The sequence below is a fragment of the Coregonus clupeaformis genome, unplaced genomic scaffold, assembly GCF_020615455.1.
Source record: "Coregonus clupeaformis isolate EN_2021a unplaced genomic scaffold, ASM2061545v1 scaf0215, whole genome shotgun sequence".
In the NCBI taxonomy this organism is placed as follows: Eukaryota; Metazoa; Chordata; class Actinopteri; order Salmoniformes; family Salmonidae; genus Coregonus; species Coregonus clupeaformis.
In genome coordinates, this window is record NW_025533670.1 from 61,399 (window position 1) to 76,577 (window position 15,179).

General features: G+C 41.6%; 2 protein-coding genes across 5 annotated transcripts in view; both read left to right on the top strand.

Moving 5' to 3' along the window:
• The window catches only part of filip1l (filamin A interacting protein 1-like), a 41,661-nt gene extending 36,946 nt beyond the window's left edge, over nt 1–4,715 (top strand). Inside the window, exon 5 of one of the 2 annotated variants that reach the window (XM_045214198.1) lies at nt 4,277–4,715. In XM_045214198.1, the coding sequence (XP_045070133.1) occupies nt 4,277–4,450 (174 nt within the window). In that variant the 3' untranslated portion in view covers nt 4,451–4,715. The remainder of the gene's footprint in view (nt 1–4,276) is intronic. The other variant, XM_045214200.1, reaches the window with a different exon arrangement.
• A 5,448-nt stretch (nt 4,716–10,163) lies between these two features.
• Nucleotides 10,164–14,117, top strand: LOC121556886. 3 transcript variants are annotated; one of them, XM_041870777.2, is made up of 5 exons: nt 10,164–10,511; nt 11,108–11,215; nt 11,306–11,592; nt 11,920–12,146; nt 13,445–14,117. In XM_041870777.2, the coding sequence occupies exons 1-5, from the start codon at nt 10,445–10,447 to the stop codon at nt 13,545–13,547; spliced, it is 792 nt and encodes a 263-aa protein (XP_041726711.2). In that variant the 5' UTR covers nt 10,164–10,444; the 3' UTR covers nt 13,548–14,117. The 3 variants fall into 3 exon arrangements, with proteins under 3 accessions (XP_041726711.2, XP_041726712.2, XP_041726714.2); XM_041870778.2 differs by having other exon boundaries at nt 11,108–11,203; XM_041870780.2 differs by lacking the exon at nt 11,108–11,215.
• Nucleotides 14,118–15,179: the final 1,062 nt, after the last annotated feature.

Here is a 15,179-nt window from a genome sequence, read left to right on the forward strand (position 1 = left end):
CTTTTGCCTCAATTACTGCATTAATGCGGCGTGGCATGGAGTCGATGAGTTTCTGGCACTGCTCAGGTGTTATGAGAGCCCAGGTTGCTCTGATAGTGGCCTTCAACTCTTCTGCGTTGTTGGGTCTGGCATTCTGCATCTTCCTTTTTCACAATACCCCACAGATTTTCTATGGGGCTAAGGTCAGGGGAGTTGGCTGGCCAATTTAGAACAGAAATACCATGGTCCGTAAACCAGGCACGGGTAGATTTTGCGCTGTGTGCAGGCGCCAAGTCCTGTTGGAACCTGAAATCTCCATCTCCATAGAGCAGGTCAGCAGCAGGAAGCATGAAGTGCTCTAAAACTTGCTGGTAGACGGCTGCGTTGACCCTGGATCTCAGGAAACAGAGTGGACCGACACCAGCAGATGACATGGCACCCCAAACCATCACTGATGGTGGAAACTTTACACTAGACTTCAGGCAACGTGGATCCTGTGCCTCTCCTGTCTTCCTCCAGACTCTGGGACCTCGATTTCCAAAGGAAATGCAAAATTTGCTTTCGTCAGAAAACATGACTTTAGACCACTCAGCAGCAGTCCAGCTCTTTTTTCCTTAGCCCAGGTGAGACGCTTTTGCGCTGTTTCTTGGTCAACAGTGGCTTGACACGAGGTATGCGGCAGTTGAAACCCATGTCTTTCAAGCGTCTCTTGGTGGTGGATCTTGAAGCCCTGACTCCAGCAGCTGTCCACTCCTTGTGAATCTCCCCCACATTTTTGAATGGTTTTTTTTCACAATCTTGACTAGGGCGCGGTGATCCCTATCGCTTGTACACTTTTTCTGACCACAGTTTTTCCTTCCCTTTGCCTCTCTATTAATGTGTTTGGACACAGAGCTCTGAGAACAGCCAGCCTCTTCTGCAATAACCTTTTGTGTCTTTCCCTCCTTGTGCAATGTGTCGATGGTCGCCTTTTGGACAGCTGTCAAATCTGAAGTCTTCCCCATGTTTGTGTAGGCTTCAGAACTGGACTGAGAGACCATTTAAAGCCCTTTGCAGGTGTTTTGAGTTAATCAGCTGATTAGTTTGTGGCACCAGGTGTCTTCAAAATGTAACCCTTACACAATATTCTAATTTTGTGACACACGGAATTTTGGATTTTCATTTGTTGCCACTTCAAATCATCAAAATTAAATGAAATAAACATTTGAATGCATCAGTCTGTGTGCAATGAATAAATATAATGTACAAGTTACACCTTTTGAATGCAATTACTGAAATAAATCAAGTTTTTCAAAATATTCTAATTTACTGACTTTTACCTGTATATATATATTACTAGAAGGCCTCTCAGAAGAACTCTTGTGTTAACATCCATAATTTATAAGAAAATGAAAAAAAAAAAAGGCCAGAGAATTCTGACATGTGTTTTCTTGGCTGAGTTAAATTCATAGGCTGGTGATGTCATAGTTTCTCCTTCTATCCAAAACACAGAAACCCAGTTACCAAGAGTAAAGACTAGCATGAGTGAATTTGAAGTTCCTCTTTAATGATACCATGGAAAGTACATGGAAGTCAGCTTGGACAAACAAGAGGTGCTTTAACTATTGAGGGTCTTCTCCAAGTGGATGTTTCTTTGCTGCAACTCTCTGTATCAATGTGAATCAATGATTTTTATGTTCATCAGAGTGTTGTATGATTCTTTTGCAAATACATACAGTTGTTTTAATGGCATATTATAATGTAGCCTACACAACAATGCAAATAGATTGCACTATAGTAATGAAGAAAAACCACACTCATCACTCAAAGCACTGGCTTATCATGAAGAGACTTCAGAGTAACATTGGTCATTTAAAGCTCACTTGAATGAAACATAACTGTGTCCGATACATTCACACGTGTACACGCCACACAATCCAAATACCCTCTGAGTCAGTATCACTATAAAGAGCTGTCTATATCAAGCTTTAGGTCAATTCAGGCTGGGAGCGTTGCACTTTGGAAACAGGATCCCAATCTCTCAATGCCCAAAATAATTTGCAGGCTAAACAAGATGCTATTCATTAAAGGGATCAGAGAGGCTGTGTCCTTAAATATCCTCCATGTCATTATCTATCTGATCGTACTTATTCACATCTAGTGAGGTCATTGTTTGAGCCAGATCATATGTTCTGATGTAAAAAAGAACATCATAGTCCATATCGAATAAGAGCAAAGTGCAAGTAGTATGGATGATGGCGTCATAGTCCGACACACCCTTTCCTTTTTTATATCTCGCTTGACTCATGACCTTTGACATGTCAGCTAAATCTAAGGTCTATGAAGGCTATACAATCACACGGCACCATCATCCACTGTGCTGTTTTTCAATACAGAAAATACAGTAGCCAATCAGAGGCGAGACTAATCTTCAGTGTACGTCACAGGCTAACCTAACGTAGCATGCGTAAAAAGACGCCTGAGCGGAGTTCCCACATCTGTTATTCAGGGGAAACAGAAGTTAGGTTGAAAAGACTATATCCCTGAAAACCGAATGTTAGCGGTTTCTGGCAACCCTGCATAGGCTAATCACAGGCTAGTTTAGGAGTTGATGGGATTCACGTGTAGTTTACAATAACGGTCATCATTACAATGGAATCCAAACACCTTGACCGATAGGCCCAATGAACAAGGAGAGGAAAATAAACAGACAGGGCAGGGCTCATTTCAAACAAAGGCCTCATATTGTGAATGAACGAGGATCCTGAGGCCCAGTAGTGTGCTGTGAAATAATGTCTCCCACCTCAATCCAAGCACCAAACAAATCCTGTGTTTTGTAGCCATGGAGACAACCGTGCATCTTTGCCAGTATTGCAGAACGCAGGCCGGCCTACTGAACTGCAGTCTGGTCTGTCCGTGGCAGAGGAAGTGCTTTCTCTAGTACTCCTGTTGCATGGCTCCAAAGGGAGGAGGCTTATAATTAAAGGTCATTCTGTGTAAAATCAACATGGCCCCCTGACATGACCCACACAGATTTTCTGGTCCATTAACCTCATTTTCAAAACACATTTCAAATTTATGTCCTGCATGGATTTAAGGACATGGTTCATTGCACATTTTAGAATTAATTTTCGAAACCATAAAACACTTATACACACTCACTTACAGTTGGTCTTTAACAGTCTTTAACCACTCACACCTTGGACTGGGATTGATTCACTCAATAGCTTTCAGCACGAAACTGGAGTGTCTCACAAGAGGTCTCTCTCAGAGAAAGAAAGAGTGATGAAATAAGCTGCAATGTTCAAAACTACAGTATAATAACCTACATTATGCAACAGGTCTGGGAGAATGCCTTAATGTGCATGATGATCTGCCTCCCAAATGGCACCCTATTCACTAAATAGCACACTACTTTTGACCAGAGCCCATAGGTAATAGGGTGCAATTTGGGACGCAGATATCATCTATTCTCCTTCTTGTCTTTCTTCGCTCTAAGTGCCCTCATCATCATCCCTCTAGTCTCACATGCAGATACATAAATCCAGAGGAGATAGAGAGGGGTGGGGGGTTTAACTGAGCAGAGAGAGTGGGGTTTAAACTGAGCAGAGAGAGAGAGAGAGAGAGAGAGAGAGAGAGAGAGAGAGAGAGAGAGAGAGAGAGAGAGAGAGAGAGGTTTAAACTGAGCAGAGAGCCGAGAGGGGTTTAAACTAAACGCAGAGCAATGACAAACATGAAGATCTCCTACGGTGACATCACCTTCTGGCAGAGCTGAGACGGAGAGCTAGGCGCATTAGACGACAGTTTAAGCTGATTGTGCAGTAAACAGTGCAGTGATGCAAACCCCACAGGAGACATTTCCTGTCACTGTTTTGGCAGTTGGTGCTAAAATACGATCCAACACCTGTCTCCGAACATTTTCCGTCCCCACTCTCTCTTATAGGCCTTCTTTAGGAGCAAAACAATGACTTGTGTGTGAATAGCTCTATAAACTCCAAAGACAGTATTAGAAAGAGAATCATGGATTTCTTTAGTTCCATTCTTTACAGCGGTTGTGTTGAAAAAAATGTCAAAGCTTTACTTAAATAGTAATGTTTTATTAGTCTACTTGTTATACTGCACACATATATGGGCATCTACATGTCTTAATAAGCATGTAATGAATGATTTTGTCATGTGTTTTGTCAAAAACTGCTAGATATTGGCTACTGTATGCCAAAAAACATTATTTGGCACCATCTTGTGGTCAGTTTCATAAACAACCTACATTATGTATCGTAAGTATATTGATCCCTGTTTTCTCTCTGTCTATTCTCAGATCCCCTTGGAAGCATTCCGACGCCCAGGCCCAACCAGGATCCCCAAACCTAAAGCCTACAATACAAAAGGGACAAACAGTGCGGTCAATCCAGGGCAGAGCAATAAAGGACAGCCGGGGTACTCAGAGTGCAGCCAACAACCTAAATATGGTCATCCCCCCACTAGAATATAACATCACACATTTGGATGTATCTTCACATTATGTTCTCAATTATGATGTATTCCTGTTGCTACAAAGACTTCCGCTTTTTGTGTGCCTCGGTATTGATAATGAAAACACCAAAATAGGAAGATTAGTAGGCCTAGGTTGCCTAGCATTTGTGTTTCACAAAGAACAATTCACTGATCTGTCTGTGTGAGCAGTAATTGCAGTAATTGATCAATTATGATATATATATATATACAGTACCAGTCAAAGGTTTGGACACACCTACTCATTCAAGGGTTTTTCTTTATTTGTACTATTTTTTACATTGTAGAATAATAGTGAAGATATCAAAACTATGAAATAACACATTTGGAATCATGTAGTAACCAAAAAAGTGTTAAACAAATCAAAATATATTTTGTATTTGAGATTCTTCAAATAGCCACCTTTTTGTTGCCTTGATGACAGCTTTGCACACTGTTGGCATTCTCTCAACCATCTTCATGAGGTAGTCACCTGGAATGCATTTCAATTAACAGGTGTGCCTTCTTAAAAGTTAATTTGTGGAATTTCTTTCCTTCTTAATGCGTTTGAGCCAATCAGTTGTGTTGTGACAAGGTGGGGGGTATGCAGAAGATAGACCTATTTGGTAAAATACCAAGTCCATATTATGGCAAAAACAGCTCAAATAAGCAAAGAGAAACGACAGTCGCAAAAACCATCAAGCGCTATGATGAAACTGGCTCTCATGAGGACTGCCACAGGAATGGAAGACCCAGAGTTACCTCTGCTGCAAAATATAAGTTCATCAGAGTTACCAGCCTCAGAAATTGCAGCCAAAATAAATGCTTCATAGAGTTCAAGTCACAGACACATCTCAACATCAACTGTTCAGGGGGGACAGAGTGAATCAGGCCTTCATGGTGCAAAGAAACCACTACCAAAGGACACCAATAAGCAGAAGAGACCTGATTGGGCAAAGAAACACAAGCAATGGACATTAGACCGGTGGAAATGTGTCCTTTGGTCTGGAGTCCAAATTTGAGATTTTTGGTTACAACCGGCATGTCTTTGTGAGACGCGGGGTGGGTGAACAGATGATCTCCACATATGTAGTTCCCACTGTAAAGCATGGAGGAGGAGGTGTTATGGTTTGGGGGTGCTTTGCTGGTGACACTGTCTGTGATTTATTTAGAATTCAAGGCACACTTAACCAGCATGGCTACCACATCATTCTGCAGCGATACGCCATCCCATCTGGTTTGGGCTTAGTGGGACTATCATTTGTTTTTCAACAGGAAAATGACCCAACACACCTCCAGGCTGTCTAAGGGCTATTTGACCAAGAAAGAGAGTGATGGAGTGCTGCATCAGATGACCTGGCCTCCACAATCCCTCGACCTCAACTCAATTGAGATTTTTTGGGATGAGTCGGACGGCAGAGTGAAGGAAAAGCAGCCAACAAGTGCTAAGCATATGTGAGAAATCCTTCAAGACTGTTGGAAAAGCATTCCAGGTGAAGCTGGTTGAGAGAATGCCAAGAGTGTGCAAATCTGTCATCAAGGCAAAGGGAGGCTATTTGAAGAATCTCAAATATAAAATATATTTTGATTTGTTTCACACTTGTTTGGTTACTACATGATTCCATATGTGTTATTTCATAGTTCTGATGTCTTCACTATTATTCAACAATGTAGAAAATAGTAAAAATAAAGAAAAACCCTGGAATGAGTAGGTGTGTCCAAACTTTTGACTGGTACTATATATATACAGTGCTATGAAAAAGTATTTGACCCCTTTCTAATTTTCTCTAATTTTGCATATTTGTGATACAGAATGTTATCAGATCTTCAACCAAAACCTAATATTAGATAAAGGGAAAATAAGTGAACAAAGAACACAACAACATATTTATTTCATAAACAAAGTTATGCAACACCCAATTCCCCTGTGTGAAAAAGTAATTGCCCCCTTACACTCAATAACTGGTTGTGCCACCTTTAGCTGCAATGACTCCAACCAAATGCTTCCTGTAGTTGTTGATCAGTCTCTCACGTCGCTGTGGAGGAATTTTGGCCCACTCTTCCATGCAGAACTGCTTTAACTCAGTGACGTGTGGGTTTTCAAGCATGAACTGCTCGTTTTAAGTCCTGCCACAACATCTCAATTGGGATTAGGTCTGGATTTTGACTAGGCCATTCCAAAACTTCCAATTTGTTGCTTTTTAGCAATTTTCATGTAGACTTGATTGTGTGTTTTGGATCATTGTCTTGCTGCATGACCCAGCTGCACTTCAGCTTCTGCTCACAGACGGATGGTCTGACATTCTGCTGTAGAATTCTCTGATACAGAGCAGAATTCATGGTTCCTTCTATTAAGGCAAGTCGTCCAGGTCCTGAGGCAGCAAAGCATCCCCAAACCATCACACCACCACCATGCTTGACCTTTGGTATGATGTTCTTACTGTGGAATGCAGTGTTTGGTTTTCGCCAGGCATAATGGGACCCATCTCGTCCAAAAGGTTGACTCAAGTTTGCCAAAAAGCACCTGGATGATCATCAAGACTCTTGGAAGAACATCCTATGGACAGATGATTCAAAAGTATAACTTTTTGGACGACATGGTTCCAGTAATGCCTGGCGAAAACCAAACTCTGCATTCCACAGTAAGAACATCATATCAAAGGTTAAGCATGGTGGTGGTGGTGTGATGGTTTGGGGATGCTTTGCTGCCACAGGACCTGGACGACTTGCCTTAATAGAAGGAACCATGAATTCTGCTCTGTATCAGAGAATTCTACAGGAGAATGTCAGACCATCCATCTGTGAGCTGAAGCTGAAGCGCAGCTGCGTCATGCAGCAAGACAATGATCCAAAACACACAATCAAGTCTACATGGAAATTGCTAAAAAGCAACAAATTTGAAGTTTTGGAATGGCTTAGTCAAAGTCCAGACCTAATCCCAATTGAGATGTTGTGGCAGGACTTAAAACGAGCTGTTCATGCTTGAAAACCCACACGTCACTGAGTTAAAGCAGTTCTGCATGGAAGAGTGGGCCAAAATTCCTCCACAGCGACGTGAGAGACTGATCAACAACTACAGGAAGCATTTGGTTGGAGTCATTGCAGCTAAAGGTGGCACAACCAGTTATTGAGTGTAAGGGGGCAATTACTTTTTCACACAGGGGAACTGGGTGTTGCATAACTTTGTTTATGAAATAAATGAAAATAAATATGTAATTGTTGTGTTATTTGTTCACTTATGTTCCCTTTATCTAATATTAGGTTTTGGTTGAAGATCTGATAACATTCAGTATCACAAATATGCAAAAGTAGAGAAAATTAGAAAGGGGGCAAATACTTTTTCATAGCACTGTTATATATATATATATATATATATATATATATATATATATATATATATATAGGCTACTGTTAAATGCTAATATCATTCAAATATGAATGTATATTATCCCCTTGAAACATTAACTGTATTGCTATTTTAATGTGGTAGACCTATCTAATTTACATCCACTACTTAATTAGTCTAATTCTATGAATGGCAAAAAAAGGAATGCTTTAACAGTGGCAATAATGTACATACATGTGTATTATTCATATTTTATGTTGAATGCGACCTCCTCAGTGATGATCTCTGAAATGTAATGATCAGCCTATTATTTGGTTATCAATAAATATTGTTTTTATACCTACATATACATGTATATGTACACTTACATACTCATTTTATTTTATATATAAGAAACCCAGCTTGCTCTTGCCAGAAATATGGGACATAAAAAAAACACCCAATCTGGTGGGAATATGAATAATGCAAGCTAATAATTGTGTTTTTGACATTAATTTTTTTAATTGGTATTTCTCACACTATTCCATCACAGTATTTGACCCCTGTGTACATGCAGGCCTACCTGTATTTCAGAGGCTCTCATCATGGTTCAATTCAAAATTACATCCTCCAATTGCAATGCACACACCTGTTTCGACGATGACCATTCATGTTGATGGGTCAATCAGGTGATCAGAAAACCTGCGAGATGCAGATTATCTGTAAAGTTTTCTCAGCAGTAGCCTCCAACCTGTTATATGAGGGTTTTTTTTATATATTGTAAAGTGGTTGTCACACTGGCTATCATAAGGTGAATGCACCAATTTGTAAGTCGCTCTGGATAAGAGCGTCTGCTAAATGACGAAAATGTAAATGTAAATGTACTCTAAATTCATGCCCGGGTGAGACAGATGAGTATCCAGATAAGTTTTGCTTGGGTCCCGGCTCATGTGGGGGTGGAAGGGAATGAGGAAGTAGACGTGATAGCTAAACAGGCCCTTAGGAGAGAGGAGGTGGATGTGGAGGTGCCGACGAGCAAGGAAGAGGCTTAAGGGAATAATATGGACAGTGGTGGTGCAGAGATGGCAGGAGCAGTGGAACAGAGACACTAAGGGCAGGCATCTATTCCAAGTACAGAGGAAAGTCGGGAGGGGAGGACGGTAGGAAGAGACAGAAGAGAGGAGGCCATCTTTACAAGGCTAAGGGTGGGACACAGCAGGTTGAATAATACATTAAATGTGATAGGAAAGCATCCAACAGGAAGTGGTTCTGACTATAGGTAGTACAGCTAAGACCAGACTTTTTTGTGGCAGGTTAGGAGAATTTACGCAGCAGGTTAGGAGAATTTACGCAGCAGGTTAGGAGACTTAGGTTAAGGTTAGGAAAAGGGTTAGGTTTAGCTAAAATGCTCTGCTAACCTGCTACAAAAAGTAACTTCCAGTCAGAGCTGTACTCCCTCTAGTCACAACCACAGGAAGGTGTGATTGCTGCCAGGAAACAGAGACAGTTGAGCATGCACTGATACAGTGTGGGCAGTATGAGGGGGAAATAGAGAGGCTGAGATCCAGTATGAGGGAGAAGGGGGTACAGGAATTGAGTTTAAAGATCATACTGAGTAGAACATCATTAGATACAGTCTCAAATATGTTGTTATCTTTTAAAAGAGAAACGGGGCTGGCTGGTAGGATTTAGTTCCTGCCTCTCTGGCCCACACGCCCCTTACAAAAAAATATGCAGTAACTGCAGTCGACTGTGGTATTTTGGAAGCAGTAATACTGCACTCTAACTGCATTTACACTGCAAAAATACTGCGGGGGGAAATGTTTTTGTTATTTTGGAAGCAGTATTTACACTGCACTAACAGCAGTTATACTGCACTCTGACTGCAATCTTTTTTCGTAAGTGGCCAGTACAGTAGGTGGCGTTAATGCTCCATAACGTTGGATGCCAACCTCCGATAAACCCCACAGAAGAATATTTTTTAATTTGTAGCAATGATTATTATTATAATGCATTTGTTGTCATTTGTTTGCTACTTGGCATCTGCATGTTATTAAAAGAAAGTACATCAATGGTCACCCACAGCTTCTGCTTGCTAGCTAACACAACAGAACTGGTGAAATGTTTGCAAGTGCTATGTCTTTTTGCTATAAAGTAGCTAGCTAATTATCCCCACAGCCAAAAATTGCAGGTGTGTCTGACTTCAACCACTTCACAAATGGTTATATAAGTCATATTTCACAATAGTACATGTGCCGGCCTACCGTATTTAAGCGGCTATTTTGTTTGTATTTCAACACAGCGCAATTCAAGATCCCGTTCTCCAATAAAAAGGCACGCGCCTGTTTCGACAATGACCAATCAGGTTGATGGATAATGAAACCACGCCCGCGCGGTAAGTTCTTGCGGCAGTATTTTATCATACATTCGCGGGAGAAGAGCTTTGCAAAGTTTTGTCAGCAACGTGCATATCCCCCAATGTCAAGGACTATTTCATTTTATGGCATTTATTTGAGTTACTTGGCAGGCAGTAGCTGCGTGTTATTAGTACAACCTTTACAGTTTGTTGGCTGTACACTACTAGACAGCTTCCTAGCTAACTAGACAGCTAACGACATAACTGGCTAACTTTTTGCAGGAGGTCTGTCGTTTTGATCCAACGTATCTAATATGGCAACCATTTGTCACTCAAGACGTGCCCTGGTGGAAATCCCAGCTCCACAGCCGAAAATTGCAGGTACGTCTGACTTCAACAACTTCACAAAGTAGGTGGCTGGCTAGCCAAGCTAAATTTCCCTCCACTGCAGCATCATAACAGCTGTCCTCGGTGAACTAAGCGCGCGCCAAGAACAAATGTGGCTAACTAGCTAGCTAACGGCAACTTTATATTTTGTAACAATTTTTCATCATAGCTGTATAGTCAGCCAGTAAGATCCAATTAAACACTAAGTCTGAACAAACAAATCATGTCATATTGCTAATACATATTGAAAATGGCAATTTAACTTGTGTGGTCAACTAGCTAGTTAGCTTGCCAGCTTTAAGTTAGCAAATGCATTGACACAACATGGTACCTATTGTTAGCCTTTGCTAACAACTTTACCTAATTATAACTAGCTGATATTGGACATTTAGCTAAGCAACAAATGGAGATTGTTGACTGTGGGTGAGCTGTTTGTCATTTTGTTTGTAGTTATTAATTCAGCAAGAACCAATACATTGCATCTGCTTTGCTATCTAACGTTAGTACAACTAGAATATTATAACTGGGTTATCTATGATCCTTTAGTAGTCACAAATGCACTCTAAAGTTATGCCAAATGTTTTTTGCAGCTCGTATGCGAAGGTCCTACCTGGAGGTTCTAAGTTCACGCATGGCTCCATTGTCAAACACATCTAGAGGCAGAAACATTACCAGCAACTCAAAACGTGGGCATTCATGTTAGTAAGCAAATTAAATGGATCATGTCACGCAGTTTCTAGTCTTATATTAGTTGGCTTGTGACTAATACAGTGGTGTGTGTTTTGCAGTGGACCCAGCCATATACAGAACATGGAGTAGTCGGAGTGAGAGAATGGAAGACAACCAGACACCCCTGTCCAACCAGCAGCTTGTGCAGCTCATAAGATCTCTCATCCTAGTAGAACAGGGGCAGAGGCAGGAGCCCAGAGCCCTCATTACAGACCTGAAGCCGTTACAGGATGACTTGCACCTGAAGAAGACCAATGTCTACAGATCTATACCGTACTCACGCCTGGGGTCCAACAGAGACGCACACTGTTACAGAAAGGCATATCCACACCTTGTGGTGTTTAAAGTGAGTATCAACATTTTAGTTATATGCTCTTTAAGTTGTCCTTATGTGAATGTAACTTGGGTAATTGACCTGAAATTGAATCTCCTTGCATAATTGACCTGAAATTGAATCTCCTTGCAATAAATAATAAGTATTTTAAGACTTGTGCTCTAACTTTATTTGAGCTGATTGTGTGACTTAAGTGCTTCTAAGATGGTTGAATAGCTAGAAATTCTTGGAAAATCTCCTTGCAATGTGCTCGACTTTTGATAAACTGGGTTGTGATTGGTATGAAGCTGGGTCACCTGCTGTGTGTCTGAATGAACCTTGGCATTTTCCTCCTCACAGGTTTCCTGCCAGGAGTGGGGCCAGCTGCTGCTGCAGAACCAAGAGTGGGAGTCTGCTCTGGAGCACGCCCTAGTGGCGTGGAGGTACACCAGCGAGCTGCCACAGTGGGACACCAGCAGCCACAACTCGGTGAGAGAACAGTGTTACAGCATGCTGGCAGCACACTGTATCACAGCTCTACAGCACTACCGCCCAGAGCCCAGCAAAGCCAGAGAGCTGCACAGGAGGTAAGTCCTCCTTTCTTTGGAAGCTTTTCACAGGTCATAGGTGTTCTGATTGAATTGTTAACACTGTATTGGGTTTAAACTGTGTTTCCTTTGACCGGTAATTGCCGGCTTTTGGAACGGTAAAAATGCATAAAACCAGATAAAAACATTCTGCTGAAAATAAATATGCTCTATAAATCACTTTGGCTATGCATGGAGGTTGGTTCTGGTTGTCTTTCAATCGCATCATCTCTCTACTCTGTCAACTCTGCCTGTCAGTCTTGCGCTCTTGCTATAGCAAACTTGCTACACTGTATTACCTGATACCAGCTCAAAGTTTCCCGCGCCAGTGAGTCTGTGACAGACGAGGCTCAGGGCTCTACACTGAGACCATTTTACTTGCATATGCGCCTAAATATTTTTGCTGTGCGACCTGGAATTCTAATTTAGGGCACCAGTGCGTGACTAGCTGTATTGCCTCAAATATTCTTCATTGTACTCCTACATTTCTTTACTTAACACTTATTAACCATCACTTATTCACTTTAATAAAATATTTAAGTTGTGTATATGGCTTTTGTTTTATTTGATGACTTTATTTTTTCATTCCAAGTCATCTCATCTCTATAGAGCTGCTGTCTGACAAAATCACAATTTTAGTAGTTCTTCAAATTTTGACTGCTGAACACCAGCTATCTCACTTAGGTCATATATTTTTAGGTCGAGATGCCTCCTGAAGCAACTGCTCTCTCCCACATTCTTCTGTCCATGTCTGCCCCACACTAACCTAAAGTAGCAGGCGTAAAAGAAACAGACTGGAAAAGTAGGCATGAAAGGGATTCTGGTCATTAGTTAATTGCCATGTTTTGTGCTAAACTATGTAGAACATTGGCCTGTTGGAAACTACAACTCCTTCCTACGTCGCACAGTTTTGGCCTGATCTGATTTATCGCCAAAGAAACTGCGCATTGAGCTCACAGGAAAAAAACCGAACGACATGGAATTCTAATAATTAGTTGTTTAAAACCCACTGGTGGCAGTGGGCACTCCTAAAAAAGCATAACCCTACACGAGGTGGCATTTAAATGGGTTTTCTATTTGATACGGCCGGTAAATCTCGCATTTGTCTGTCAAATTAAAATATGTTCGCACATTTGACCGGCACAACCTTTTCCTAATGGAAACATTGTATACGCTAGATGTGTTTTAATCCCAGTTCTTGTGGGAGGAGAACGTCAGGCCTTTTCTAACTATGAAAAGATAAATCAATGGGAATACTGCTCCTTTCAACTAATCTTTTCTATAACTCTTTCCTTCAGGTTTAAAATGGCACAGCTGCACAGTCAGTTGATCTCTCCTTGTATTCAGGAGCTAGAGAGGAGCCTCGGAGAAGCACAGGTTTGTTCCATGAACACACACTGAAATGGCCAAACCACTGAAATGGCCAACACTAAGATCAGCTGACAACAATCAGCACTGCTTCCAAGTCTACGGGGTTACACTATTGAGCAGCGTATATCAGTGGTTGCCATTCAACGAACTATGTGTGGTATCCTTGCCTACAGTATTCCCCCTTGCCTACAGTATTCCCCCAGAGTAAATACAAGAGAAAGCTTTGATGAATTTTGGTAAGCTGTTTTTTTAAATATGAATTTAAGCTTTTTGTATTTAAGTTTTGTAAAATGTGTTTGCGGAACTATTGAATGTTATCATAAGGAAATTATGAAATGGCCTTTAAAATGTTAAATGCTGTCATAGCGAAATTATTAACTGGCCTTTTCTCCCGTAGATGTTTTATATGGAGGGATGTTTTTGTTGATGTGTTGAAAAATTCCACGATACTTGAAACTGCTGCCTTTTTTTCAACTTTGCTGAATGCTTCCTGTTTTGTAAATATGTATGTCTGAAATAACTGTTGCACTGTTATTTTCTTCATCCTGGAAACTTGACATTTTGATAAAATATAATCTAATTTAATTCTTTGTTTTTCAACATTCTGTTAATTTCTGGTTGTTTTGTCTCATCTGAAACGCATGACACTGATGACTTTGTATTGAGACATTGGAAACCTGCTTTGTCACTGCATTAATTCACTGATTCTCCCCTTGCGTTGTTTTGGGGGGGGTTGTATTTCTGTCCCCAATTTCAATCTTGTCTCATCGCTGCAACTCCCCAATGGGCTCGGGAGGCGACGGTCGAGCCTCCAAACATGACCCGCATAACCACGCTTCTTAACACCCGCCCGCTTAACCCGGAAGCCAGCCGCACCAATGTGTCGGAGGAAACACTGTTCAACTGACGACAGAGGTCAGCCTGCAGGCACCCGGCCCGCCACATCGCTAGAGCGCGATGAGCCAAGTAAAGCCCCCCCGGCCAAACCCGGACGACGCTGGGCCAATTGTGCTCCGCCCTATGGGACTCTCGATCAAGGCTGATTGTGTTACAGCCCGGGATCAAACCCGGGTCTGTAGTGATGCCTCCAGCGCTGCGATGCAGTGACTTAGACCGCTGCGCCACTCGGGAGGCCCTCTCCCCTTGCGTTTTGTCTCAATCAGAGGACAGCGTTTCAGTGCAAGCATGCGAGGAGAATTCCATTTTCTTCTTGTTTAGACTGTCTGTGACTGACTACATCTCATCAACGTTCCCCGTAGCGATACTTCTTCGCAATAGAAGTGGAACAGTGTCATGAATAGAACTGACGTGATTCCTCAGTCTGTACGTCACAGGGACATTTGTTCGATTTAACAATATTTCTATCAGAATGTTCCTCAACATTGTGTCCTGCTGAACACTGCAGTAGTTGGTTGTCCTGTACTCACATCAAATGTTATTTGTCACATGCGCCAAATACAACAGGTGTTGACCTTACGGTGAAATGCGTAAATAATAATAATATGCCATTTAGCAGACGCTTTTATCCAAAGCGACTTACAGTCATGCGTGCATACATTTTTGTGTATGGGTGGTCCCGGGGATTGAACCCACTACCTTGGCGTTACAAGCGCTGTGCTCTACCAGCTGAGCTACAGAGGACCGCAAGCCCTTAACCAACAA

What these genes read in the sequence shown, in the direction of transcription:
- LOC121556886 (XM_041870777.2), top strand. Translation starts at nt 10,445, where the DNA reads ATGGCAACCATTTGTCACTCAAGACGTGCCCTGGTGGAAATCCCAGCT. An exon ending in TCCACAGCCGAAAATTGCAG is followed by an intron (nt 10,512 to 11,107) that starts GTACGTCTGACT and finishes TGTTTTTTGCAG; the next exon opens with CTCGTATGCGAAGGTCCTAC. An exon ending in CTCAAAACGTGGGCATTCAT is followed by an intron (nt 11,216 to 11,305) that starts GTTAGTAAGCAA and finishes TGTGTTTTGCAG; the next exon opens with TGGACCCAGCCATATACAGA.